Source organism: Malus sylvestris, chromosome 11 (genome assembly GCF_916048215.2).
Source record: "Malus sylvestris chromosome 11, drMalSylv7.2, whole genome shotgun sequence".
NCBI classification, from domain to species: domain Eukaryota; kingdom Viridiplantae; phylum Streptophyta; class Magnoliopsida; order Rosales; family Rosaceae; genus Malus; species Malus sylvestris.
The window spans coordinates 19,845,659-19,873,645 of record NC_062270.1 but is presented as its reverse complement, the minus strand read 5'-3'; the positions used below and the strand labels follow the sequence as shown (position 1 = coordinate 19,873,645).

The window sequence follows — 27,987 nt, the reverse complement described above, 5'->3', positions numbered from 1 at the left end:
GAGAAAGCTGGATCTTTGCAGGAAAATAAAAGAAAAGAAAGAAAGCTGGACCTCTTTTATAAAAAAAGAAAGCTGGATCTCTTTTAGAAAAAAGAAAGATCGGACTTTGTTGGAAAAAAAGAAAGTTGGGTTTTATTTGAATAAAAAATAAAGTGATCTGCCAAATGACACTATTTATATCATCGCGTATATTTAGACCATCTCCAAACTTGGGCTAAAAGCCAAATTACCCCCCCCCAAACACTCTCCAACCCATGTTAAAATTTTAGGCTAAATGCCAAATGTTATTTCTGGGCCAAATACCCCCCAGTTTTTCCCCCGGGCTAAATGCCAAATGTTTATCGGAATTTAAATTTTTTTAGATTAAAATGTTCATAAAATTAATTTACAATAATCTACATATTTTTTTTTTAAATTGATTTAAGAAAAAAATTAGCCTAAGTTCATTCTTTAATAATTCCGGGCTAAAATTTTAGGGCTGAAGGGTTGGAGTATAAAAGATGTTTCTGGGCTAAAAGCCAAATTTTCCGGGCTAAAAAATTTGGCTTTTAGCCCAAGAGTTGGAGATGGTCTTACGAGTTGATCAACACATTACCGATATAAATATATTAAACTCGATCACACAGGTCATTAAGAAAAATGAGATTCTTTTATCATTTCATAATATTGACTTATTAGTTGAACAATGTTGTATACATCAAGTCCTATATTCGAGTCGTTTCTCATACTGGGGACAACACAACGGGGATTGACACAATGGGTCTTAAAGCAAAAGGAACCTTGTACAACGTAGGGTAAATGAAGAATTTGACAGGGTATTTCATTTAATTACAATTGATTTTTGCAGATAGTAGATTATCTTGATGGATAAAGAAATTTTGTTTATCTAAGTTTGTTTCGAATTCAAACCCTTCCATTCTCTTTATTTAGCTTAGACAATTAATTTATAATCAAAATTATTCATATTTTAAATCACTATATAAAAATCATTCATTAAAAAATAGCTTGCAATTGTTCCCCTTTTAAATTTCTGGTGCAACATGTTACAGACTGTAGGTTCAACAACTTTTATTATTTTTTACCAAATTGTGTATATATATTGCCTGATATTCAGCCGCATTGAACTTGGATTTTCCAAGTCTCCAACCGAGAAGTTTTCCTCACTCGGGAAATTAAGGGAACACTACCTCAACCTATATGCTCCACTCACAAAGCTTCAACATACAAGCTTCAACAAAAGAAAATTCAAAGAACTTAGCGAACAAAGGCTTTGGTGTATTTAACACAATACGTTGAAATGAAGGAAAGCTTATTTATTGATATCCCCGATAAGTTACAAATATGTACATATACTTGAGTCAAAATAAACAAACAAGAGGGAGCCTTCACAAAGGTTGCTTAGGAGAAGTCTCAGCAGTCGGTAGAGCCCCAGAAAGAGAAGGCACCGGAGGGGGATCATTCGGAGTCTCAGTACTGGACAAAACCCTAGAATGAGGAGGCATCAGAGATTGATCATTTGGAGCTTCATTACGCGGTACAGCCCCAGAAGACGAAGGCAATAAATGCCTTTGGAACAAACCCACAAATCTCTGATGATCAAGTAAAACCTGACCATCAGATTCCTTCATCTGGTCAAGCTTCCTCTTCATGTTTGTAGCATAGTCATGTGCGAGCCGGTGCAACTGTTTATTCTCATGCTTGAGCCCTCTAATCTCCTGTTTGAGACTCATCACTTCAGCCGCCAATGATTCAACTTGGCGGGTTCGAGCAAATAGGCGTTGGGCCATATTAGACACAGAACCTGCACACTGAACACTGAGAGCCAGAGAATCCTTAACAGACAACTCATCAGACCGTTTGGAAAGTAGTCTGTTATCTTTGGGAGTGAGAAGGTTCCTGGCCACTACCGCAGCGGTCATATCATTCTTCATCACGGAATCCCCAACGGTAAGAGGACCAGTAGGGGAGACGAAGGATGGGCGCCATATGTTGTCTGGAGAAGGCGGGGCTGCCTCTTCAACAAGGTTCAAGTCAAAACGACGGTCGGAGGGGCCAGACATTTTCAAAGGTGTTGAAGAGAGAAGAGGTCGGACAAATCAAGATCTTAGAAGTGCAAGAATGGAGCTTCTACTGGTGGATATTCAAGTGTGCTTTGGAACTTAATGTCAGCCCCTATAAAAATCTGCACTCGACGAAGCTTCAGAAATCGAAGAGGCGCCTGCTCAGAAATCGAAGAGGCGTTTGCTTTCTCAAAAGCTGGGCTGCTCAGAGACCACGAGGGTCGATCTCAGAAATCGAAGAGGTGTTTGCTTTCTCAAAAGCTGGGCTGCTCAAAGACCACAAAGGCCGATCTCAGAAATCGAAGAGGCACCTACTTTTCCAGCCTTGTCAGCACCTGTCACACGCATACTCAGCTTTGCGGAAATTATGGGCATTCTGTCGAAGATTTCTGGCGAAGTAGAAAGCACATGAATCGTACTGTTCAATCACCCACTTCCCACACGCAACAGTAGCTCATGGGTACCACAGATAACTTTGCCAAAGTTCTCTGACAAAGTTGAGACACGTGAAGCTTGCAGCTCCCACTACATCGCTCTGACCAAGAAGGGTAAAAGAATTGCAAAGAAACAACACTAACAAAGTTTAGACACATAAATTTTGAAGGTCTAGCTACCACATTATTACCCACAAGGGTAAAGGAACAGTACCACTGCTGGATAATTGAAAAGTCCCGGTGTGTCAACCTCTGTGCTTCGTGGCAAGGTAGACTAGCAAACATGCCCAACCTTTACTCACATTCGAGAAAACACTCCTAACAAGATTGCTTGCTCCAAAATCGAAGAGGCACCGCCCTCCGAATCTCGAGAGCCAGACTCCCAACATGATTACTTTCTCAAAAATCGAAGAGAGGGTAAAGGAACAGTACCACTGCTGGATAATTGGAAAGTCCCGGTGTGTCAACCTTTGTGCTTCGTGGCAAGGTAGACTAGCAAACATGCCCAACCTTTACTCACATTCGAGAAAACACTCCCAACAAGATTGCTTGCTCCAAAATCGAAGAGGCACCGCCCTCCGAATCTCGAGAGCCAGACTCCCAACATGATTACTTTCTCAAAATCGAAGAGAGGGCAAAGGAACAGTACCACTGCTGGATAATTGGAAAGTCCCTGTGTGTCAACCTCTGTGCTTCGTGGCAAGGTAGACTAGCAAACATGCCCAACCTTTACTCACATTCGAGAAAACACTCCCAACAAGATTGCTTGCTCTAAAATCGAAGAGGCACGGCCCTCCGAATCTCGAGAGCCAGACTCCCAACATGATTACTTTCTCAAAAATCGAAGAGACACCGCTCTCCGAATCTCGAGAGCCAGACCCCCAGCAGGATTGCTTTCTCAAAAATCGAAGAGGCATCGTTCTCCGAATCTCGAGAGCCAGACCCCCGACAGGTCTGTAATCTTCACACGCAACATCAGCTTTCCAGATACCACAAACCACTTTTTCAAAGTGCTCTGACAGAGTTAAAACATGTGAAGCTGGCAGCTCCCACTACCGTGCTATAACCAAGCAGGGTAAAGGAATAGCATTATTACTTGATGTTAGGAAGACTCCTATATATGTCGACTTCCATCCCTAACGGACAGGCAGACCTGCAAAAATGCTCAACCCTTTCTCTTATCTGAGAAGGCACTCCCAACAAAGCCTTTCGAAATATTCAGCTTTCTTTCCCCCCGATAATATCTCTGTAAACAAGCTATACTAGAGCAAGAATATCTCATATCATCAGGGTTAAAAGCAAGAGTATCCCATATCATGCTTTTTCCCTGTCTTTTCCTTTGGCCTTGTTCTTACCTGCAAGACAAGGAGAAAGAGAGCAATCAGTCAGCACTTGGAATCAAGCTTCCAGCCAGGAACTGACTGCCTGGAACCCCTTACCTGATTACTTACCTGGCACTGCTCTCGAGTACTCATCTTCAACATCTTATGCTTCCAGGGAAGATACCGCATCTGCCTGAGGAACAGATAGGGCAAGTGAGAAGGATACAAGGAAGCATGTGGAGACAAGCGTAACAGCACACGTGCCGATACATCCACTACTCTATCAAAAGCAAAAGTATCCCATATCAGCAGGGTCGAACGTACTCTAGATTTGATGGACTTGTTTTGACCCTCAAATTCTTCAGTCGACCTTATACTCTGGAGGAAACCAGAAAACCCTCCAGCCCAGTTCAAGAATAAGCATGTGGAAAGTTACTTCTTCAAAAGCAAAAGTATCCCATATCATCTCTCCTCATTTTTCTTCTCTTTATCCTTCATGTTGCCTGCAAGATAGGGAGAATGTGAACAATCAGCCGGAGCTCTGATTGCATACCTTGTCTGTCACCTCTTTCAGCAAATCCCCCAGCTCGGCGACTTGGGGGACTCCTACTACATGGTTTGTATCTCGCTTGACCAAGCATGAAACTACAAGTAAGCTTCAAGTGAAATTGATACATTACCTTGTGCATCTCCACCAGTTACAGATACCACCCCTGGATGGAGGAAGAGTACTTCCAGAGAAGATGCCACATCTACCTATGAGACAGATAAAGGCAAGTCAAGACGATACCACACTCCGGTACTTAGAAGTTTCGTGGCTACGAGATCATTCTCCCACAATATTTCCTAATGTCATTTGTACTAAATCATTCACTTGTACTCACTAAAGGAGAGCTTGAACCTATGTACTTGTGTAAACCCTTCACAATTAATGAGAACTCCTCTATTCCGTGGACGTAGCCAATCTGGGTGAACCACGTACATCTTGTGTTTGCTTTCCTATCTCTATCCATTTATATACTTATCCACACTAATGACCGGAGCAATCTAGCGAAGATCACAAAAAGTGACCGTTTTCACTACCTAGGATCTATCTTGCAAGAGAACGGAGAATTAGATGGAGATCTCAACCATAGAATACAAGCTGGATGGATGAAGTGTAAGAGTGCATCCGGCGTGTTGTGTGACCGTCGTAGGCCACTAAAGCTCAAGGGAAAATTTTATAGGACGGCAATAAGGCCAGCGATGTTGTATGGCACAGAATGTTGGGCGGTGAAGCATCAACGTACACAAAATGGGTGTAGCGGAGATGAGGATGCTTCGTGGGATGTATGGGCACACGAGAAAGGATAAGACTGGGAATTAGGATATCCGAGGTAAAGTAGGAGTAGCCAAAATTGAAGGAAATATGAGAGAAAATCGGTTCCGGTGGTTTGGACATGTGCAAAGAAGGCCTATTGACGCTCCGGTTCGAAAATGTGACTACGGGACAGAGGTTCGGGGCCGAAGGAGTAGAGGAAGACCTAGGAAAACTTTGGAAGAGACCCTAAGAAAAGACTTGAGTACTTGGATCTAACGGAGGACATGACACAAATGAGCGCAATGGCGTTCTAGGATTCATATAGCCGACCCCACTTAGTGGGAAAAGGCTTTGTTGTTGTTGTTGTTGTTGTTGTTGTATTAAAATTTTGACTAGGACGATTGGTAGAGATGTAATAATCTGGAATTTTGTAGTCAAGTAGATTTTTCAGAAAAATGATGATAATAATAAGGGGTGTGTTATCCACACACATTTTTTTACTTCTCCCACACCCTAGTTAATTTATGTCTGTTGATCTTCTTCAATTCATCCGATCCGAAGGCCAAAAATTAAAAAGGTGTGAGAGAAGTAAAAAGAGGTGTGTGGATATCATATCCCTAATAATAATAATAATAATAATAAGGGTGGGACTGGGGATAGAAAGAATGGCGAGGCGTGAGACGGAGGCGAGGAAAGGAATTATATTTCGAAGAAAGTTGGGTTTCAATCATTTAACGAATTTTTTTTTTTAAAACAAAACGTAAACTACATATTATAATAGAGATGTGATGTCCACACACCTCTTTTTACTTCTCTCACACCCTTTTAATTTTCGGCCGTCGAATCAGATGAATTGAAAAAGATCAAATGATAGAAATTAACAAGGAGTGTGAGAGAAGTAAAAAGAGGTGTGTGGATAGCACACCCCATTATAATAAAAGGCTTAAATGTTAAAATAGTCATTGTGTTTTAGTCATTGGGTCAATTGGTCCTTGTGTTTATCTTCGTTAGCCAATTAAGGACATTTTCATCTAATTTCTGTAAAAAAATTATAAATTATTATAAATTTATTTATAAAATTAATTATTGATTTAAAATTATTTAAAAATGAAATAAAATTAAAAATTAAAAGAAAAATTATTCTCCTCCTAACTCGCCTACCTTAGGTATCGTTTGGTATGCAGACGGGACGGGACGGGATAGGACGGGACGGAACAGAGAGGGAGCAAAGATGCCTTCGGATGGAAAAAAAAGGAGGAAGAAGAAGGAGACGAAGATGTTATAATCTTGTGTTCTACGGATGTGGAACGAGTCGTTCCAGGGGGGTGAGGTGGAATGAAAATTCACCCAAAACTCGTACCGTGGAACAGCGCGTTTCACCCGTTTTAGGCGCACCAAACGTGGGACGGAACGCCTCGTCCTACTCCGTTCCGTCCCGTCCCACGTACCAAACGGTACCTAACATTACCGCTATCTTTTCTATGTCACAACCTTAATCGTTTTTTATATTGGAAGCTTTATTTCTTATATGTGTTATTTCTCATTGATTTGCATTTTTCTATAAAGAAAAAGGGTAATTATATTTCATATAATTTTTCTTATGAATTTTTTAGAAAAGATTGAATTTAATGTCCTTAATTGGCTAAAAGTGATCAATATGAGGACTAAATTAGCCAAATCAAAAACACATGGACAGTTTTGACATTTAAGCCATAATAAAAACGAAAGAACATTAAAATTCACTGCATATTATAATATAAATAAATAAGAAAAGCTTTTTGTTTACTTATATTACGACACGTCACGCAGCTTGGTTTGGATTGAAAACGCCAAATTTGAATTTGGTCAAAAGTGAAGATTGTACCGTTGGAACAGAAGTATTATAAAAGTGTTTAGCCGGCACACTTACGCAAAAGGCTAAGAAAAATATGCCATTACAAAAACAAAGAACATTCAAATTAAACCGCGTAAGGCTTTTTTATTATTATTATTATTATTATTATTATTATTTTAGTTTGTAATGTTAAATAAAAATTTGTTGAAAATTCAAGAGAGGTATACTAACATCTAAAAAGAAAATTGGAGCAATATTCTCTAAACTTTCATTCAATTGTAACTTTGGTCCTAAATAAAATTCTTTTAGACCATCTTCAATCAAAATGTCAAATTATAACAGTTAAATCACAATTGATGGTTGATGTTGCAACATATAGTCATATGTCAAATTTTGTGCTTCTCCAACCAAATTGTCAAATATTATTTATTAATGTAGAGCTTTAGATAGTTGTATTTATTAAAAAAAATGGTTGAAACAAAATTTGTATTGGCTAAAATGTAGTGGAATAAGAGACCCACAATTAAGCTAGTAAAAAATAAATTTGTTGTTGATAATTTGACTCTGAAGAGCATCTCCAAAAGAAATGTCAAATCTAATATGTCAAAATTATATTTGATGACTGATGTGGTCAATTGAATACAAATGCTAAATCTTTTTTTTTTTCAATGAATGTGTCAAATATTTATTTTATTATCATATTGAGCCCCATAGTTACTTTAACTATTACTAAATAATTAAAGTTGATTTTAGTTTTTATATTATTGGTCGTTAATGGACACATGCATTAAAAATTGGGTGCATTTTTGCTCACCCACACTAACTTTGGGTATGCTCACCATACACCTTATTAGGTGCCATGTGTCCATCCTTCTAACCTTAGTTACTTGCTAATTAAATATATCATTTTCAAATTTTAAACATTAAAATTAAAAAAAAATAAAAACTCAAACCCTTCAAGTTCCCCACCCAGCCAAACCCCAGAAACAACTACCCACCCACGCCACCCCTTCAATTTGTTCTTCAAAGTCTACCCCCACCCAACCAATCTTCTTCGTGCCATGGTGAATCACCATGTCTCCGTTCTCCTTCTTACACTGTAACTCTAATTTTATTTTAGTTTATAAAGAAACCCATCAAATGTCCTCGCCAAGAAAATAATCCCAAATCAGAAAATCAAATTTGTATGTGCACAGAAATATCCTCGCAAGAAAGAGAAAGGGCTAATTCTTTAGGTAAGGTTGCTATTGAATTTCATGGCTGCAAAGGCACAGTCGTCGTGGTGGTCTCCGAATGTTGTTACAATGGAAGAAAAAGGAGGGAGGGCGGAGGACGAAGTCATGGTAGATTCGCCATGCACCCGAAGAAGAAGATTGGGTGGGTGGAACTTTGAAGAATCAATTGAATGGTTGGCGTGGGTGGGGAATGAAATATTGTTGGGAAGGGTTTGAGTTATTTATTTATTTTTAAGTTTAATGATTAAAATTAGTTTTAAAAATTGAAAATGATATATTTAATTAACAAGTAACTAGGGTTAGAAGAAGGGACACATGGTAGCTAATAAGTTGTATGGTGAGCATACACCAAAGTTAATGTGGGTGAGCAAAAATGCACCCTTAATAATTAAATTAAATACAGTTGACTCATTCTTTGTTTGCTTTCAAAAAGGACAACTAGAAAGTAAGGAGTCAAGTGATTCAGTTGCCACATCATATATGGCATATCCATTGGATAACACCTGAATGTCTTTTGATCCTGTTTGGCATAATTGACATTACCTTTGAAGATGATCTAATCACAAAGGCTTCAAATCTAGTCTGCAAATAACACTTCGGTTGGAATGATTTTTTTTTTTTTTTGGGTGAGATGAAGTTTAAGGGGAGATTGGTTACTCTCACCACCAGCGCCAGGGCAACTAACAACCTCAAGCTGGAAGGACTTATGCATGGCACCTAACTCTCAATTGCCGCCGGATGGAGTTATGTAGGAATTTACATATCGTGCATCAACGATAATTGTTGACAGCATAACCCAAACTTTGGTGGGGCGACACACAAAACAGAGACCTTACCAACTGAGTCAACCGTCGTTGGCTCTCTACTTACATTTGATACATAGTGCACCTGCTCGTATTTCAAATACACTAAAGAATCCCTCCGCGCTAAGCCAACTCCATGTTCTTGTGTGTGTGATTGCACAAAACACGCTCCGGCGGCCATGTTTTAGCACATGGGGGAGGATTTTAATGAACTTTATGTAGAAATCCTTGGGTGGGTGGATTAAACTCATGGAATTTAAGATAAATAGACGAGGTTTTATTTTTTATTTTTTATTTTTTAGAGAAAGATAGACGAGTTGGAAAACTCAGAAAATGTCCATAAATCATAAAGCTACTTTCTATAAGTAGCACCCACCACCCTTCTTATCCTTCGTCAACTGACTTCTCCACTTTCTACCAGATCTCTCTCTCTCTTTCTCTCTCTCTCTCCCTCTCTCCTCTGTGTGTGTGTGTCTCTCTCCCCTCTCTGGAGTTTCTTGAGCTCAGTTTCTTACAATGTAAGTAGAAATCTCTCAACTTTTCGAATAGTTGTTGTTAATCTTAGTTACTTATACAGCATTCTTCATTGTCTGCTTATGTTTAGTTACATTTCTTCCTGTATGTATTCTAATGGAACCCTGTTGGGTCTGGCCTCTCTGCAGATTACAAACAATCCAGAAGCTCCAGTTGAGATTCAAAAATGGCGAGATTTTCGATACCCTTAACGGGGTTTCTACTCTTATGCTGCTGCTTACTATCAGCTCTGAGACTGACAGAAGCTGACTACTTCAAATACAAAGACCCAAAGCAGCCATTGAATGCTAGAATCCGAGACCTCATGAAGCAAATGACTCTTGCCGAAAAGATTGGCCAAATGACGCAGATCGAGCGCACAGTGGCGACCCCTGATGTCATGACCAAGTACTTCATTGGTAACCAAACAATCTCACCCACATTTTCAATTGTTCATCTCAACATGTCCATATTGGACTGTTTGTCCATACTGGGTTTTTTATTCGGGCGATATTCTATTCTAATCTAAACTACTGGAAGCAAAATTCAAACTTGGGTGCAGGGAGGGAAAATAGTGGAATTACAGTAATGTCAATGTTGGTTTTAGTAGCCAATGAAATGATCCTAGTGTAATTTGTAATGCCTTAATGGGATATTTGGTTTTTCTGCAGGGAGTGTGCTTAGTGGTGGTGGGAGTGTACCAGCCCCAAAAGCTTCAGCTGAGACGTGGATCAATCTGGTGAATGGCCTCCAAAAGGGATCTCTATCTACACGTCTCGGGATTCCCATGATCTATGGGATTGATGCGGTTCACGGCCACAACAATGTCTACAATGCTACTATTTTCCCTCACAATGTTGGACTGGGAGCCACCAGGCAAGTCACATTCATTCTCACCCAAATAAGTGGAAGTCCACAGGCTTCATTCAAGCATTACTGAAAGTTTATGATCTTTCGGTCAAATTAAATAGTCTGATGTTTCTAATCAATGTACTCATGCTTCATTTTGCATGTTATCCGTTTCAGAGATCCTAATCTTGTCAAGAGAATTGGGGAAGCAACTGCCCTTGAAGTCAGGGCAACCGGAATTCCTTATGTCTTTGCCCCATGTATTGCGGTAATTGAGTAGTCTTATTATCCAAGATCTCTAGTTACAAACTTCAAAACTTGACCGAGCATGCCACTAAAACTATGTATTACTACTGTTCTTGCAGGTCTGCAGAGATCCAAGATGGGGTAGGTGCTACGAAAGCTATAGTGAAGACCATAAGATTGTTCAAGCAATGACTGAGATAATACCTGGTCTGCAAGGAGACATGCCTCCCACTGCTCAAAAGGGGGCTCCCTATGTTTCTACTGCAAAGTAAGACTTCGTTTTTTTCTCTTTCCAGTTTTCAAAAATTTGCTACTTGAGATCTTTTTATTGGTTTCACTGTTTAGGGCGAATTATTTGTGTCGTGATGGTTCTTATCCGTAAATAGTTTGAGAGTCTCAGACAAGTACCTCTACAGACATTTATTTTGATCATAATGACCACATGGTAGGCCTGGTTAGAGATATAGTGGTCAAGATTTGATTGAGTAACAACACTTGAGTTCCACAAGTTTGTTATATTTATTAAAATTTCCTGCTGTTTCTGGTTAGCTGGGGCTCGATTGATCGAATGCAAAACATTTGAAAGTGACAGATTGAGACTATGCCTCGGTGTCCTTATAGTATTTTCCACCATATTTTACACTTTAATTTGGCCTCGAGCCTTCTTTAATTAGGCATCAAAACCATGATGTTGATTCACCAAACTACATGTGGTTCAGACTATTTTAATTGCTGGCGAAAAATCAATTGTATATGTAATCTACCTGTGATGTATTCTTTCATTATTTAAAATATTTGGACAAAAAATTTGGGTGTAATTCGTCTTGCATCCCGTTTCTCTAGAGGAAAGGTTGCGGCCTGTGCTAAGCACTATCTTGGAGACGGTGGCACAACGAAGGGCATCAATGAGAACAACACTGTGATTGATTTGAATGGATTGCTCCGTATTCACATGCCTGCATACCTCAATTCCATCCTCAAGGGTGTTGCAACAGTTATGGTGTCTTACTCGAGTTGGAATGGGAAGAAAATGCACGCAAACAAAGAACTTGTAACCGGATACCTTAAGGACAAGCTACGTTTCCGGGTAAGGAATGTCATTTTACATAACTTGTCTGCTGTGGTGCTGATTACTAGTGCTGGGCATAACTGTCTCTTGGTGGGTGGTGTCAGGGTTTCGTCATATCAGATTGGGAAGGTATTGACAGGATTACATCTCCTCCCAAAGCTAACTATTCATATTCGGTTCAAGCTGGAGTTGGTGCTGGAATTGACATGGTTAGTCTAATTAAAAGTGTAACTTTTGGCCATTATAATGTAATAAACTTTCGGTATGCTGTTTATATTATAGTACTACCTCAAGATGAGACATGCCAGGTTTTTATTTTGGTTTGCTAACGTATATCTGGGGGGTTGTTACAGATAATGGTTCCCTACAACTTCACTGACTTTATTGATGATCTAACATATCAAGTCAAGAACAATATCATCCCCATGAGCAGGATCGATGATGCCGTGAAGAGAATTTTGAGGGTTAAGTTTGTTATGGGGCTTTTTGAGAATCCCTTGGCGGATCTCAGCCTGGCCAGCCAGCTGGGAAGTAAGGTCCGTATGTTTGTAGCTCGTTGATACAAAATAAGTTTGATCTCTTCATCTGCCGTATTCAAACCCTTTTCTTCAAATGCTGGCTTTTCACAGGAGCACAGAGAATTGGCGAGGGAAGCTGTAAGAAAATCACTCGTTCTGCTAAAGAATGGAAAATCTGCTTATAAGCCATTGCTTCCCCTTCCCAAGAAAGCTGGGAAGATACTAGTAGCAGGAAGCCACGCTGACAACTTGGGCAATCAATGTGGAGGCTGGACAATCACATGGCAGGGCCTTGAAGGCAACAATAATACAATGGGTACGTGTTGAGTTAACCATTGCGCCATCATCGGTCTTTTGAATGATCTCTCAAACTCACCTGATCAAAGTCTTTGTGAGTATGTTCTGTTATAGTATATTCGTATACCCAAAAGTTTATTAATCAATGATTCAACGTTGTATCAGGTACCACAATCCTCAGTGCCATAAAAAGTACAGTTGATCCTACCACCCAAGTTGTCTACAACGAGAACCCCGATGCCAACTTTGTCAAGTCCAACAAATTTTCCTATGCTATTGTTGTTGTGGGCGAACCCCCATATGCTGAAACATTTGGAGATAACTTGAATCTGACCATACCACAACCTGGACCGAGCACAATAGCCAATGTGTGTGGAGCTGTGAAATGTGTTGTCGTGGTTATTTCTGGCCGCCCTGTCGTGATTCAACCCTATCTTGCTGGAATTGACGCACTTGTCGCAGCTTGGCTTCCGGGAACAGAAGGCCAAGGCGTGACGGATGCATTATTTGGTGATTATGGATTCACTGGCAAGCTTGCACGCACATGGTTTAAGACAGTAGACCAGCTCCCAATGAACGTTGGTGATCCACATTACGACCCTCTATTTCCTTTCGGATTTGGTCTCACTACCAAGCCAACCAAGAATTAGTAATACAGGGACCGTTCGTGTCCGATCATGAAGGGTTGTTGCTCGCTGTTTCATGGATAAGATTTTGTAGAACAACAGTCCTTTCCCATGAGAGAGCATAACAATATGTTGTATCGTTACTGTCGTCGATTTTTCTGGAAACCGTAGAGGGAATGCTGTATTTGCAAACTCATTGTCATTGTCATGGTTAAAAGTACAAGTTATTCGATTTAAATGATAAGCAGAATTATTTTACTCTAGGCCAAATATTCTGGAAAACAAGATACGATACCAAGTTTATACCCGTGGTTTCAATTTCAACATTTAGCATTTTTAGCCAACGAAGGTTGGTTGAGTTGGTAATGATGTTCTCTTTGCTAACCTAAGGCCTAGATTTGAGTCCTGCAGCCGACAATTTTTCTTGGTGGGCGATATTTAAAACCCAAAAATGGGGGTACAACTCTCTGTAAATGTCCAAAACAGGCGTTTGTGCTATGCCCTGGCCTTAGAATTGGTAACCTCCCCCTCCTAAACTTTTGGGTAGCAAACATTTAGCGTTTTCAATTTGCTTCAATGTTGTGCGACCATTAGCTGCCCCGTCAATAGGTTGATAAGAGAGAACCTAACCAGTTTAATAGGCATTTTCAATTTACTTTCACTTATGAATGACTGAAGTGGTGTTATTGAATATAACCAGTTTATATTTAATTCCATCTCAGTAGTTTTTTTGGTACAATATTGAGAAAATTAAAGTCCTTAACAGGTAGGGCATTAAAAAGAACTAAACTTGGGCCAAACATGCACAATCCTTTATAAAAGAAGTTTTATTACTTGTGGTGCAAGTATTCAGTATACATATAACTTATTCTAAATACAACACATCTTTCTGTTGGAAGAAATCAGTGGCATAGCCAGAAACACTTTGAAGGAGGGTCAACGTCAAATAACTATAAGATTAAAAGATAATAAGAAAAACTCATATAAAAATAACAGTCCTTAGTCTTAATGGTATTAATAAAACATTCTCAACTGAGAAACAAAACCACTTGTCAAGCCAGTAGTGTCTGTTTTGCAACGAACAATCTCAACTCTATAAATCTTAAGGTGAGGTGGTGTTTAGAATTTAATAATTCAGAGGTGTCTAATACAATTAGTATACAAACTAAAACTCCTGAACTTAGAAGAAATTCATATACCTAGGATCCACTATGAGACCTTATTTCAAGTTCATCTCAGAAAACGTGATGAATATTTTAAAGATTTAATTAAACTCAACAAAAAACAATAGATTATGAGATGTAAAAAAATAGACGTGTCATTGCGAAATTGGTAGATGTTTCGAATGACCGAGTGAGATATCTTCTAATTAAAACCAAAATCGATGATAAACCCATTACTTAATCTGGGAAGATTTTCTTCAACTGCAAGACAATTTTAGAAACACATTCTCTACAGAATCTCTACTAATTAAAATTAAAGAGATGATTCGATAAGACCTGGTTTTGGTTCTTATCCTAATACATATCTAATTCTATCCAGATTTTTTTGCTAATCCATAAATTAAATCTTTAACTACATTCCTGCTATAAATATACCCCAGTGCACAAGCACTGCTTCCTCAGCCAGCGTTACATTCCATCTTTTTTTCATAGTTCACCTCCTCTCCTCTCCTCTCTTGAAAGGTCTGCAAATTCTCCGAAATCCTTTTTCAAACTTTCGGTACTTTTTTTCGTGTTTTAATTTCCACGCAATCAATCTGAAACAATGTTACCTGTACAGGATTGACTAGATAGTAACGATGCCAAAGGCAAGGTCGTTAGTCCTCTTGGTAGGACTTTTGTGCTTGTGCTGCTTGGGAGGCACGGCACAAGCAGAGGCGGAGTACATGGCATACAAGGACCCGAAACAGCCCGTAAATCATCGTATAAAGGACCTTATGGGTCGAATGAAGCTAGCCGAAAAGATTGGTCAGATGACGCAACTGGATCGTGCCAATGTCACAGCTGACATCATGAGGGACTTCTCATTAGGCAGTATACTGAGTGGCGGAGGGAGTGTGCCGCGGCTACAGGCCAGTCCACAGGACTGGATCAAAATGTTCAATGAGTTTCAAAATGGTTCACTTTCAAGCCGGCTTGGAATCCCGATGATTTATGGCATTGATGCGGTTCATGGCCACAATAATGTTTATAGGGCAACAATTTTCCCACATAATGTCGGACTTGGAGCTACTAGGCATGTGCAAGTATTCAACATACACATTCATAGCTACCTTGGAAAACTATGTTTTTACCTGCTACTTAAGTTCTTCAATTTGTATGACGATTTGCTGATCTTGTAGGGATCCAGAACTAGTGAAGAATATTGGTTCTGCAACTGCTCTTGAAGTTAGAGCTACTGGCATCAATTATGTATTTGCACCATGCATTGCGGTATGCCATCAAATAACTTAACAGTTTTCGGAAGTTGTATATTTTTTTGTGGTAGTTGGATTGATGTTCATCTCTTATTAATAATCACTAATTCATATTAAAATTAATCTTTAACCCTAATGTACTGGACACTAGGTCTGCAGAGATCCGAGATGGGGTAGGTGTTACGAGAGTTATAGCGAGGATCCTGCAATAGTAGAACAAATGACTGATATCATACTCGGATTGCAAGGTGAACCTCCAGCTGGTTTAAGGAAGGGCGTTCCTTATGTTGGTGGAAAGTAAGTTGATCAAGTATATGTTGTACGCACTTCTGTTTAGAAAAATCAAATATCCTCGATTCAGCTTTGTTACCACGCTACCTAGCTACTGTTCGTAGTAGGTATTAATAAATACAGTTTGAAACAAAAAGAAAACATATATAACTTAGTTCAGGTGTGATCGAAGTTGTCAAATTTTAAGTTTATGTTGCTTCATCACAATATGTGGTAAAGTTGATAATGCCATGATTTCGTTGATTATGTTAGTACTTTTAGGTTTACAGTAAACTAGTGTCACGGGCCGCATGTTAAAAACAAAGAAAATGCCCAAGACATCATATATCTAAGCCCATGAAGCCTTGTCTTCATGGAAGCTTCTGGAACGTCCCGGAGAAATCAAGAACGTGGCGGAGCATTCAAGATAATCTAGAGCATTCCGGAACATTCCACACAAGTGTACATATTTAAGCCTCACCTAGAATAATCTAGATTAGGCAAGTTGTATCTAGAACTATGCTAGATATTTTTGGATGTAAGTAGGAGATTCTAGAACCCTCCATTGAGGAGGTGACTTAGGCCTATAAATAGGAGGTAAGGCCATTTGGCCAAACCATCCAAGAATTGTAAGCAATTGTAAAGCTCTCTTAACTTTCAATACAAAACTTCCTTTCTCCCATCTTCTAAGTGATCTTAGCATTCTCCAAGCTATCTTAGCTTTCTTTGTGATTCAATCCGGGGAAGCGAGGCTTCGAAGGCTTACTTAGCTTGTTCATCGAGGTATTCAAGTCTAAGTGCCGCACGGGCGGAAGGCTTAAAGAGTCATCCCGTGACAGCTGGTATCAGAGCCAAGCTCGTGAATCACTTGAAGGAAAGTAGGATATGGCAAGTGGAGAGACGGTGTCCGGAGTCTCCGAGCTAAGGGAGCGTGCTGCCGAGGTCCAAGACGTTGCCAAGAGCAAGCCAAAGTTAAAGGACTTGCAAGCATCGATGGAGACCATGGAAGAGCGACTCGAGAAGGTGGAACGAACCATACTCGAGTTCGATACTCGACTTGATGAGGACGTTGTCGACAAGGAGGAAATCCAAACCATGGTGGACAATGGTAAGGATGAACTGCGTGGCTTGGTGGAAGGGCTACGAGATGAGCTCCTTGGCGCCCTCAACACCATGGCAGACAAGATGCGGAGGGAAGTCCAGGTTCACCTTGACAACATAGAGGCAAGGTTTGTGGCGCTTCAAGAAGAAATAAAGGACACAAGGGAACTCAAGGGAGATGTGGCGTTTTGTAAAGAAGCAGTCGTGAAGCAATTCGTGCAAGGGTCGAGGGAAATCAAGGCGTTGGACTCCAAGGTAATCGACTCCTTTAAACCCAAATCCTATAATGGGAAGAGGGAAGCAAAGGAGCTCGACACATTCGTGTGGAACGTGGAGCGATACTTCAAGTACCTGAAGATTGAAGATGACGAGTCCAAAATCTCAACGGCAACCATGTTCTTAGCTGACAATGCCCTTATGTGGTGGCGTCGTCGGAGCATGGAGATTGAGCAAGGTACGTTTTCTCTCACCACTTGGGATGAATTTAAGAAAGATCTTATGTTGCACTTCTATCCCCAAAATGCCAAGTACGAAGCCAAGGAGAAACTAAGGTGGCTCAAGCAAACGGGGAGCGTCAAAGACTATGTCAACGCCTTCGTGAGCTTGTTATTCGAGGTGCCCAACATGTTAGAGGAAGACAAGCTCATGTACTTCATGAGTGGACTGCAAAATTGGGCAAAACTCGAACTACAAAGGAGACACGTGCAAACATTGTCTGATGCCATTGCCGCCGCCGAATCCTTGATTGAGTTTAAATCAAGCCACCAAGGTGATTCCAAATCCACGGGGAAGAGGGGTAACCATGAGAGAAGTGGGGGAGAACACAAGCCGAAGGATAAGGCCGAGACAAGTAAACCGAAGGAGAAGAAAGCCGATAAGCATGACAAAGGCAAGGGTAAGTCTTGGCAACCCAACTGTTACCTATGCGACGGCCCTCACATGATGCGAGATTGCCCACAAAAGAAGGCCCTTAAGGCCATGGCTTTCAAGGAGGACAAGGCCGAGGAGAGTAACGATGCAAGCATGGGATGCATCCGTCTACTGAATGCCATCCAGACAACCCTCCCACAACCCAAGGCTCAGGTTGGAGGAGGATCATTGTTCGTCGACGTCAAGACTGGTGACAAGACGACGCGTGTGTTGGTGGACACGGGAGCAACACACAACTTCATGACGTCGGAGGAAGCCACAAGGCTTGGCCTCCGAGTCACAAAGGAGCCTAGTAGCGTGAAGACGGTAAATTCCGCTGCCACCCCTATTGTTGGAGTTGCGCGCAATGTACAAGTAGGCATTGGCGCATGGAAGGGAAATATCGACTTCACCGTAGTCAAGATGGACGACTATGGCGTAGTCATTGGGTTAGAGTTCATGGACAAGGTACGAGCCTTTCCCATTCCCTTCTACAATATCTTCTGTATCCTAGCCGACGGAAGACAACCTTGCCTGGTGCCATTGGAAAGGCAAGCCAAGAAGTGTACCCAGCACTTGTCGGCAATTCAATTTGCCAAGTCTTGGAAGAAAGGCGAGGCCACATTTCTTGCAACCCTAATGTTGAATGAAGGGGAGGAGAAGCACGGGCCTTTGCCAAAACAAGTGGAAGACGTCCTTGTGGAGTTTGCGGACGTGATGTAAAAGGAACTTCCAAAGAAGTTGCCACCAAGGAGAGAGGTCGACCATGCGATTGAGTTGGAGCCTGATGCTAAGCCTCCCTCCAAATCACCTTATAGGATGTCGCCACCCGAGTTGGAGGAATTGAGGAAGCAACTCAACGAGCTGCTTGATGCTGGCTACATCCAACCCTCCAAGTCCCCATATGGTGCACCCGTCTTGTTCCAACGCAAGAAAGAAGGTAGCCTAAGGTTGTGCATCGACTATAGAGCATTGAACAAGATTACCATCAAGAACAAGTACCCACTTCCGTTGATCGCCGACTTATTCGATCAACTTGGTGAAGCAAGGTACTTCACAAAGTTAGATCTTCGATCGGGATACTACCAAGTGAGGATAGCCCCTGGAGACGAATCGAAGACGGCGATGGTGACCAGATATGGAGCGTTCGAGTATAAAGTCATGCCATTTGGTCTAACCAATGCCCCCGCAACATTCTGCACATTGATGAACAAGGTATTCCATCCTTATCTTGACAAGTTTGTCGTGGTTTACATTGATGATATCGTTGTCTATAGCAAGACATTGGAGGAGCACGTCAAGCACTTGCGCATAGTGTTCAAGACCCTTCGGGAGCATGAACTCTATGTCAAGAAGGAGAAATGCTCCTTTGCCACAAAAGAAGTAGAATTTCTTGGCCACAAGATAAAGGAGGGGAAACTTATGATGGAAAAGGGCAAGATCAAGGCCATTCAAGAGTGGGAACCGCCGACCAAGGTACCAACACTACGATCCTTTCTGGGGCTAGCCAACTACTACCGGAGATTCATTAAAGGGTACTCAGCCATAGCGGCACCCTTGACAGACCTTCTTAAGAAGAACAAGGCATGGGAATGGACGGACCGGTGTCAAGAGGCCTTTGAGAGGTTGAAGAAGGCCCTAATGGAGGAACCTGTACTAAGGTTGCCCGACCTTAACAAGCCATTCGAGTTACACACTGATGCTTCCGACTTTGCCATAGGAGGAGTGTTGATGCAAGAGGGACATCCAATAGCCTATGAAAGTCGCAAGCTAAACAATGCCGAGAAGAGGTACACGACCCATGAAAAGGAGATGACCGCCATCATCCATTGCCTTAGAGTTTGGAGGCATTACTTGCTTGGAACCCCATTCATCATCAAGACGGACAACGTTGCCACTAGCTACTTTCAAACCCAACAAAAGCTCACACCTAAGCAAGCAAGGTGGCAAGAGTTCTTAGCGGAGTTTGATTACAAGCTAGAGTACAAGCAAGGAAAGGAGAACGTGGTGGCCGATGCTCTAAGTAGACGAGTAGAGTTAATGGCTACGGTACTCAAGCCGCAAAGCCATCTCTTGGGCCGTGTCCGAGAAGGTTTATCACATGACGTCCAAGCCAAGAACATTGTGGAGTTTGTCAAGGATGGGAAGACAAGAAGGTTTTGGCTTGACGACGGCTTGCTATACACCAAAGGCAAGCGGATCTATGTCCCAAAGTGGGGAAGCTTAAGGAAAGAAATCCTTAAGGAGTGCCATGACTCAATGTGGGCAGGACATCCTGGCACTCACCGCACGTTGGCTTTGGTGAGCGATGCTTATTATTGGCCACAAATGCGAGATGATGTAGATTCATACGTGAAGACTTGTCTTGTGTGCCAACAAGACAAAGTGGAACAAAAGCAACCGGGAGGATTGTTGGAACCACTTCCCACCCCATCAAGACCATGGGAATGTTTAACCATGGATTTCATCACACATTTGCCCAAGTCTGATGGATGTGGATCTATCTTCGTCGTGGTCGATAGATTCACCAAGTATGCCACTTTCATACCCGCACCTGTGGAGTGCACAGCCGAAGTAGCTGCACGCTTGTTTCTAAAGCACGTGGTGAAGTATTGGGGTGTTCCGAGGAGCATAGTCAGTGATCGAGATGCTCGCTTCACGGGTAGATTTTGGAAGGAGCTCTTCAAACTACTTGGCTCGAAGTTAGACTTCTCCACAGCTTTTCATCCCCAAACTGATGGACAAACGGAGCGGGTTAATGCATTGTTGGAGACTTATTTGCGGCACTATGTTAGTGCCAATCAACGAGATTGGGCTAAGTTACTTGATGTTGCCCAATTCTCTTATAACTTGCAACGTTCGGAGTCGACGGGGAAAAGTCCGTTCGAGTTGGCTATAGGGCAACAACCCTTGACCCCGAACACGGTCGTGACTGGCTACACGGGGAATAGTCCAGCCGCTTTCAAAACCGCTAAGGAGTGGCAATTAGCCCACGAACTTGCTCGAGCTCATTTGGAGAAGGCTTCAAAGAAGATGAAGAAATGGGCGGATCGCAAGCGAAGGAATGTGGAGTTCCAAACTGGCGACCAAGTCTTTGTGAAGCTCAATGCGTCTCAACACAAGAGTACTCGTGGCTTGCACAAAAGCTTGTTGCGGAAATATGAGGGACCATTCCCTATCATCAAGAAGGTTGGCAAAGCCGCTTATGTTGTGGAACTCCCACCCCGTCTCAAGTTTCACCCGGTGTTCCATGTGAGCAACTTGAAGCCTTATCATGCAGACAATGAGGAACCAAGTCGAGGTGAGTCTCATCGAGCACCCCCTTTGATGACAGAGGCATTTGACAAAGAAGTAGAGAGCATTGAAGCTAAGCGTGTCGTGGTGCGACCAAGACAACCAAAGCATGTGGAGTACTTTGTCAAATGGAAGGGGCTACCATACTCCGAAGCAACATGGGAGAAGGAGACGTCCTTATGGCAATATAAGGACTTGATTCAGACATTCGAGAGGCAGGAGTCGACGAGGACGTCGACGGCTTAAGTGGGGGAGGATGTCACGGGCCGCATGTTAAAAACAAAGAAAATGCCCAAGACATCATATATCTAAGCCCATGAAGCCTTGTCTTCATGGAAGCTTCTGGAACGTCCCGGAGAAATCAAGAACGTGGCGGAGCATTCAAGATAATCTAGAGCATTCCGGAACATTCCACACAAGTGTACATATTTAAGCCTCACCTAGAATAATCTAGATTAGGCAAGTTGTATCTAGAACTATGCTAGATATTTTTGGATGTAAGTAGGAGATTCTAGAACCCTCCATTGAGGAGGTGACTTAGGCCTATAAATAGGAGGTAAGGCCATTTGGCCAAACCATCCAAGAATTGTAAGCAATTGTAAAGCTCTCTTAACTTTCAATACAAAACTTCCTTTCTCCCATCTTCTAAGTGATCTTAGCATTCTCCAAGCTATCTTAGCTTTCTTTGTGATTCAATCCGGGGAAGCGAGGCTTCGAAGGCTTACTTAGCTTGTTCATCGAGGTATTCAAGTCTAAGTGCCGCACGGGCGGAAGGCTTAAAGAGTCATCCCGTGACACTAGGAATTCCTGATATGAAGAACTTGTTCGTGATATTATATAGGGACAAGGTAGCCGCCTGTGCAAAGCACTTTGTTGGAGATGGCGGAACAGTCAAGGGCATCAATGAGAACAACACAGTGATTGATAGGCATGGATTGCTGAGCATTCATATGCCTGGTTACTACCATTCTATCATCAAGGGTGTCTCAACAATCATGGTGTCCTACTCGAGTGTGAACGGGAAGAAGATGCACGCCAATCACGAGCTTGTCACCAAATTTCTTAAGGATACCCTTAAGTTCAGGGTACATTAATTTAACTTTGAAATTGCACTACATTAATTGGAAATACTGGCTATATATATACTGGAAAATGAATGAACTAACACTATTAACTAGTGTGATTGTTCAAATTTCAGGGTTTTGTCATCTCTGACTGGCAGGGTGTTGACAAAATTACCTATCCGCCCCATTCTGATTATCCAAACTCTGTTCTTGCTGGTATTCAAGCTGGCATTGACATGGTTAGTTGCTCGAATCTTAGACCAAGATATGTAAATGGTAATTTTGTTCGAGTGGTTTGGTTCACTTTTATGATACTGAAGCTGTATGTTGGTTTATTTTTAGGTCATGGTTCCGTTCAATCACACCGAGTTCATTGATATTGTAACAACCCATGTCAACAAAAAATTGATCCCCATGAGCCGTATTGATGATGCCGTCAAGAGAATTTTGAGAGTCAAGTTTGTGATGGGTTTGTTTGAGAACCCGTTGGCTGATCAGAGTTTTGTTGACAAGCTTGGAAGCCAGGCTAGTACTCTTGATCAGATATACTAAATTGTTTTTATATAAAAAATAAACATAATCAAGTAATATGAAAACGTTTACCTATGTGTGCTGAATAATGTGCAGACTCATAGAGATCTGGCACGTGAAGCAGTCAGGAAGTCGCTTGTGCTGCTGAAGAATGGGGAAAATGCAGATTCACCAGTTCTACCGCTCTCTAAGAAGGCGAAAAGGATCCTAGTTGCTGGAACTCATGCCAACAACTTGGGCCATCAGTGTGGAGGTTGGAGTCTCACGTGGCAAGGACTTACTGGCAACAACAACACTGCTGGTTCGTATCTACTTATAATTGTTTTTCTTTTTTTTGATATGAGCGATAGTGAGGAAAGAGGAATCAAAAATAGGATTTCGGTTGCAAGGACAATGCTCTTAATCGCTTGCATATAATTTCTACTCATACGAGTATACTTAATTTAAACATCGATCACATTATTGTAACTGAAATATTTTATGTGCATACAGGAACCACCATCCTAAGCGCCATCACAGCTGCGGTTGATCCCAGCACAGAAATTATGTTCAGCGAAAACCCTGATGCTGATTTTGTCAAGTCTAATAACTTTTCCTATGCCATTGTTGCCGTTGGGGAGCCCCCTTATGCTGAGACCAACGGGGATAGCTTGAATTTGACCATTGCAGAACCAGGTCCAAGCACCATCACCAATGTCTGTGGTGGAGTCAAATGCGTGGTTATCGTTGTCTCTGGCCGTCCTGTTGTGATTGAGCCCTACGTTTCCTCGATTGATGCGCTTGTGGCTGCATGGCTTCCGGGAACTGAAGGCCAAGGAGTGAGTGATGTTCTTTTTGGAGATTATGGATTCACAGGAAAGCTTCCTAGGACATGGTTCAAGACAGTAGATCAACTCCCTATGAATGTTGGTGATGCACATTACGATCCCCTCTTTCCCTTCGGTTTTGGACTTACAACCGATCCAGTTGATCAGTCATCTTAGTTAATACTTGTTCTAGCTCTCTCTTTGTTCTACTTGTCATTTCTTGGATTAATAACTCAACCCCTTCGGAATTTAAATTATATGTTCAATGTATTTTTTTTTCTTCTATATTAGGGAGAAAGAGAGAGTTAATCGGCCGCATGAGCTGCGGAAATACAGGAAGGTAAAAATCTCACTGGAGAAGTTGGCCATGCTCAACAATAAGCAAACTCCGTCGCATTTGTAGCAACACGACTAAGGACTTCAAATAATCAATAAGAAAAGAGTATACTATCAACCAAGCTCGATATCAATAAGCTCTAACAGCCTATCCAACAGCCTGTCTTGGTCTAACAGTCTTTTATTTATTTTGAATAAATAATATTAGTGTAAGAGAGTGCAAATAGCATTACATGCCCACTCCTACGGGGACTGAGGAATGCATCGGACGGCCGCGAATAGCTCCTTCTTATAAGCAATGCCTTGTACCTTTACAACTTAACGACTATTATTCCTATAAATATACCACCTCAGTCCATCCGTGTTACATCACATACATTCACATTCTCTTGTTTTGTATATTACAAAATTTCCAACATTAGTTGGCTCACTCGTTCTATTAATATTGATCTGGTATACTGTTTTTCTACGCTGATTCTTTACTCTTTTTTCTTTCCAGACTTCCTATAAATATACGGCTTCCTCTTTCCTTTTTTTCTTTTTTTTTTTATGTTTTATTTTCCAATAAAAAGGAATGCTGTTTCCTAATTTACTCTCTTTTCTTTTCAGAGTTCGAATTTATACTGAGAAACTTGATCTATTTAACGTGTACAGGTTTAATTTAATCGAAATAGTTTCTGATCGAGGATGATAAAGCCGAGTTCATCAGTCCTCTTAGTGGGACTTTTATGCCTTTGCTGCTGGACAGAAATGACAAAGGGAGAAGAAGAGGACATGAAATACAAGAACCCTAAATATAGTATTAATGATCGGGTAGAGGACCTTCTAGCCCGAATGACGCTAGAAGAAAAGATCGGTCAGATGGCACAAGTAGACCGCGGCAATATCACAGCTGAGGTCATGAAGGAGTACAATATAGGCAGTATTCTGAGTGGCGGGGAGAGTGTGCCACGAACACAGGCTACTACGCAAGATTGGGTCGACATGATCAACAAGTTTCAGAATTGGTCACTTGCAACTCGGCTTGGAATCCCTATGATTTACGGCATTGATGCGGTTCATGGCCACAACAATGTGTTCAAGGCCACAATCTTCCCGCATAATGTTGGACTTGGAGCTACCAGGCAAGTCATTATTCTTTGATAAAGAACAACCCGAAAATTATTTGTTGAAAGGAATTTAATCATTGGCCTATCCTAGTCCTAACTTATTTCCTCAACCTCCTTTGCTCGCACTTGCGCTAGTAGTGTTCATTTGGGTGTTTTTATATGACAATTTCAGGGATCGAGAACTTATCAGGAGGATTGGTGCTGCAACTGCTCTTGAAGTTAGAGCTACTGGCATTCAGTATACATTTGCACCATGCGTCGCGGTAATGCTATCCATTCCTTGAACAATTTGGCGTTCAAGTTGCAATATTTTTCTAGCGATTGGAATCACCTTTATTCTCAGATAATCAAACTACTTGAATGAACATGTACAATGAACAGGTCTGCAGAGATCCGAGATGGGGTAGGTGTTACGAGAGTTACAGCGAGGATCCCAGTATCGTAAAACAAATGTCCGAATTAGTGATTGGATTGCAAGGTGAAATTCCAGCTGGTTCACCAAAGGGTGTTCCTTACGTTGGTGGACCGTAAGTTGTACTAGTATTGTTCTACTACTGTGTTCATTCATGAATGCTAAGTCTTACTACCATGCATTTTTCCTCATCCCATTAATTTCTTCATCATGATGTATGTATATGTAGGGATAAGGTGGCGGCCTCTGCAAAGCACTTTGTGGGAGATGGCGGCACCACCAACGGCATCAACGAGAACAACACTGTGATTGATTGGCAAGGATTGTTCGAAATTCACATGCCTGGTTATATCGAGAGCATAGCCAAGGGTGTGTCCACTGTCATGGTGTCCTACTCCAGCTGGAACGGAGTCAAGATGCACGCTAACTATGAACTCATCACCAAATATCTCAAGGACACCCTTAACTTTAAGGTAAGGTACAACCAAACTGTAAAGTTCAACTACAGCTGGGGTCGCCAAATATGTTCATCAAATGACGTGACAGTGTTTCATTTATCCGATAAAATGGGACACAGACGGCAGTAACGCTATCATGCATTGATGCGGCATGTTGTTAATTTTGCAGGGTGTTGTCATCTCTGACTGGCTGGGTGTTGACAAAATTTCGAATCCACCCATGACGAATTATTCGAACTCGCTACTTCTTAGCATTCAAGCTGGTCTTGACATGGTCAGTTGCTATATATCTTCAGCTTCCATGTTATCAATGCAAAATATACATGAATGTTAGTACTGTAACTGCACCATATCATATTGTTTTTCAGATCATGATTCCCCACAACTATACTTTCTTTGTCAAATTTCTAACCAACCATGTCAACGAGAATCGAATCCCAATGAGCCGTATCGATGATGCAGTTAGGAGAATACTATCTCTCAAGTTCATGATGGGTCTGTTCGAAAAGCCGATGGGGAGTTACGAATATATTCCCTGGCTTGGATGCCAGGCACACAGAGATTTGGGAAGGGAAGCTGTGAGGAAGTCACTCGTTCTTTTGAAGAATGGAAAAACCCCAAATGATGCACCAATGCTGCCACTCCCAAGAACGGCCAAAAGGATCCTTGTTGCTGGAACCCATGCCAACAATTTGGGCTATCAATGTGGGGGTTGGAGTCTCACTTGGCAAGGAGTTAGTGGCAACAACCATACTGTTGGTATGTACGTGACGTAACAATGCTAAGTGGCAGAATAGTTAAAAGATGACATGCGGTCAAATTTGATAACCAAAAATACATGTTATGCTTTTCAAACTGAACTGTTCTCTCACTCGGTAGACGTGCTTTACATTAATACTATATAGTTGGAAACAAAATGTTTACCTTTGTATTCGAAACAGGAACCACAATACTAGGTGCCATCACAAAAGCAGTTAACGAGACCACAGAAATTTTCTACAGTGTAAATCCCGATCTTGAACTTGTCACGTTAGGTAAGTTCGATTACGCTGTGGTTGCTGTTGGTGAGCTCCCCTACGCTGAGACGAAAGGGGACGATTCAAATTTGACAATGATAGAACCAGGTCCGAGCGTTATAAAAAACATATGTGGGGCAGTCAAGTGTGTTGTGATCGTAGTATCTGGGCGTCCGATTGTGATGGAGCCCTACATTTCGTCGATTGATGCTCTCGTGGCTGCGTGGCTCCCCGGAACAGAAGGCCAAGGAATCGCTGATGTTCTATATGGTGACTATGGATTCACTGGAAAGCTTGCTAGGACATGGTTCAAGAGAGTAGATCAGCTCCCTATGAATGTTGGTGACAAAGATTATGATCCCCTCTTTCCCTATGGTTTTGGACTTACAACTCAACCTAACGCCAACTCAACTTCGGCAAACTCGTAAGTAATTGTTAAATTAGCCGATGAACTTACATAAAACGGGTTCACCGTCAATGTGACTTTCTAGTCTAATAATGCAATGCCATGTAAAGAAAAATCTTACACTTGGCATTACATTATTGGTAGGGGACACAACGTGACAATACAACTTTACAAGTCAACACCTATATATGATGCATTGGGTTGCTACATTCCTAATTTGTATAGAAGAACATCAATTATAGATTCCTCACTAAAAAGAATCATAGTCATCAAGAAATTCTCACAAACTTTAACATGGTGTCAGAGCGGGAGCGGCTGCTCCTAGATCATCTCAAGCATCTTGGTCAAGCGTGTTGTTATCGTTGTCTCTTGGAGCCCTGTTGTGGTTGAGCCATTAACTTCACCGGTTGATGCTCTCGCAGCAGCATGGCTGCCGGAACTGAAGGAAGACCAAGCAATTACCGACGCTCTCCTCGGAGATTATGGATTAACCGGAAAGCTTCCAATGACCTGAGTGTAGATCAGCTCCCTATTGGCAAGCTCATCGCTCTTTTTCTTTCCCTAATCTTGCTATTTGTTTCGTTTTTTGTACGAATAAGCAAGCTGTTATCAGCCGTTGGATGTAAAACAGTCTGTTAGTAAGATGATGTAACTGATAATGCAGACAATAAAATTTGAAACGGCACCTTAGTGTACTTGTTTAGCGCCTTTCTACTGTTCTAAACGCGGTTTTATAGTGCTTGAGTAATG

General features: G+C 41.5%; 4 protein-coding genes across 5 annotated transcripts; 3 read left to right on the top strand and 1 right to left on the bottom strand.

The window, feature by feature from the left end:
- Window positions 1–1,298: 1,298 nt before the first annotated feature.
- On the bottom strand, window positions 1,299–5,501 carry LOC126590801 (uncharacterized). Of its 2 annotated transcripts, none has more exons than XM_050256312.1 (2): window positions 3,180–5,501; window positions 1,299–2,962 (listed from the first exon to the last, which is right to left on the bottom strand). In XM_050256312.1, the coding sequence occupies exon 2, from the start codon at window positions 2,058–2,060 to the stop codon at window positions 1,386–1,388; it is 675 nt and encodes a 224-aa protein (XP_050112269.1). In that variant the 5' UTR covers window positions 2,061–2,962; window positions 3,180–5,501; the 3' UTR covers window positions 1,299–1,385. The 2 variants fall into 2 exon arrangements, with proteins under 2 accessions (XP_050112269.1, XP_050112268.1); XM_050256311.1 differs by having other exon boundaries at window positions 1,299–4,009; window positions 4,141–5,501.
- A 3,860-nt stretch (window positions 5,502–9,361) lies between these two features.
- Window positions 9,362–13,369, top strand: LOC126590800 (uncharacterized). Its single transcript, XM_050256310.1, has 10 exons — window positions 9,362–9,506; window positions 9,651–9,920; window positions 10,173–10,377; window positions 10,528–10,618; window positions 10,716–10,864; window positions 11,440–11,683; window positions 11,770–11,874; window positions 12,019–12,201; window positions 12,295–12,499; window positions 12,646–13,369. The coding sequence occupies exons 2-10, from the start codon at window positions 9,689–9,691 to the stop codon at window positions 13,128–13,130; spliced, it is 1,899 nt and encodes a 632-aa protein (XP_050112267.1). The 5' UTR covers window positions 9,362–9,506; window positions 9,651–9,688; the 3' UTR covers window positions 13,131–13,369.
- A 1,350-nt stretch (window positions 13,370–14,719) lies between these two features.
- LOC126590799 (uncharacterized) lies at window positions 14,720–23,738 on the top strand. Its single transcript, XM_050256309.1, has 10 exons — window positions 14,720–14,791; window positions 14,889–15,344; window positions 15,451–15,541; window positions 15,677–15,698; window positions 15,774–15,822; window positions 21,941–22,184; window positions 22,298–22,402; window positions 22,506–22,688; window positions 22,791–22,995; window positions 23,187–23,738. The coding sequence occupies exons 2-10, from the start codon at window positions 14,908–14,910 to the stop codon at window positions 23,675–23,677; spliced, it is 1,827 nt and encodes a 608-aa protein (XP_050112266.1). The 5' UTR covers window positions 14,720–14,791; window positions 14,889–14,907; the 3' UTR covers window positions 23,678–23,738.
- Window positions 23,739–24,202: 464 nt separating this feature from the next.
- On the top strand, window positions 24,203–27,932 carry LOC126590797 (uncharacterized). The gene is made up of 9 exons (XM_050256304.1): window positions 24,203–24,289; window positions 24,491–24,960; window positions 25,118–25,208; window positions 25,327–25,472; window positions 25,587–25,830; window positions 25,985–26,089; window positions 26,184–26,574; window positions 26,757–27,255; window positions 27,542–27,932. Exons 2-9 carry the CDS (start codon window positions 24,524–24,526, stop codon window positions 27,633–27,635), a joined length of 2,007 nt encoding a protein of 668 aa, XP_050112261.1. The 5' UTR covers window positions 24,203–24,289; window positions 24,491–24,523; the 3' UTR covers window positions 27,636–27,932.
- Window positions 27,933–27,987: the final 55 nt, after the last annotated feature.

What these genes read in the sequence shown, in the direction of transcription:
- LOC126590801 (XM_050256312.1), bottom strand. Translation starts at nt 2,060, where the DNA reads ATGTCTGGCCCCTCCGACCGTCGTTTTGACTTGAACCTTGTTGAAGAG.
- LOC126590799 (XM_050256309.1), top strand. Translation starts at nt 14,908, where the DNA reads ATGCCAAAGGCAAGGTCGTTAGTCCTCTTGGTAGGACTTTTGTGCTTG. An exon ending in TATTTGCACCATGCATTGCG is followed by an intron (nt 15,542 to 15,676) that starts GTATGCCATCAA and finishes ACTGGACACTAG; the next exon opens with GTCTGCAGAGATCCGAGATG. An exon ending in TTGACAAGCTTGGAAGCCAG is followed by an intron (nt 22,689 to 22,790) that starts GCTAGTACTCTT and finishes AATAATGTGCAG; the next exon opens with ACTCATAGAGATCTGGCACG.
- LOC126590797 (XM_050256304.1), top strand. Translation starts at nt 24,524, where the DNA reads ATGATAAAGCCGAGTTCATCAGTCCTCTTAGTGGGACTTTTATGCCTT. An exon ending in AGGACACCCTTAACTTTAAG is followed by an intron (nt 25,831 to 25,984) that starts GTAAGGTACAAC and finishes TTAATTTTGCAG; the next exon opens with GGTGTTGTCATCTCTGACTG. An exon ending in TTCAAGCTGGTCTTGACATG is followed by an intron (nt 26,090 to 26,183) that starts GTCAGTTGCTAT and finishes ATTGTTTTTCAG; the next exon opens with ATCATGATTCCCCACAACTA.
- LOC126590800 (XM_050256310.1), top strand. Translation starts at nt 9,689, where the DNA reads ATGGCGAGATTTTCGATACCCTTAACGGGGTTTCTACTCTTATGCTGC. An exon ending in CATGACCAAGTACTTCATTG is followed by an intron (nt 9,921 to 10,172) that starts GTAACCAAACAA and finishes GTTTTTCTGCAG; the next exon opens with GGAGTGTGCTTAGTGGTGGT. An exon ending in AGGCAACAATAATACAATGG is followed by an intron (nt 12,500 to 12,645) that starts GTACGTGTTGAG and finishes ACGTTGTATCAG; the next exon opens with GTACCACAATCCTCAGTGCC.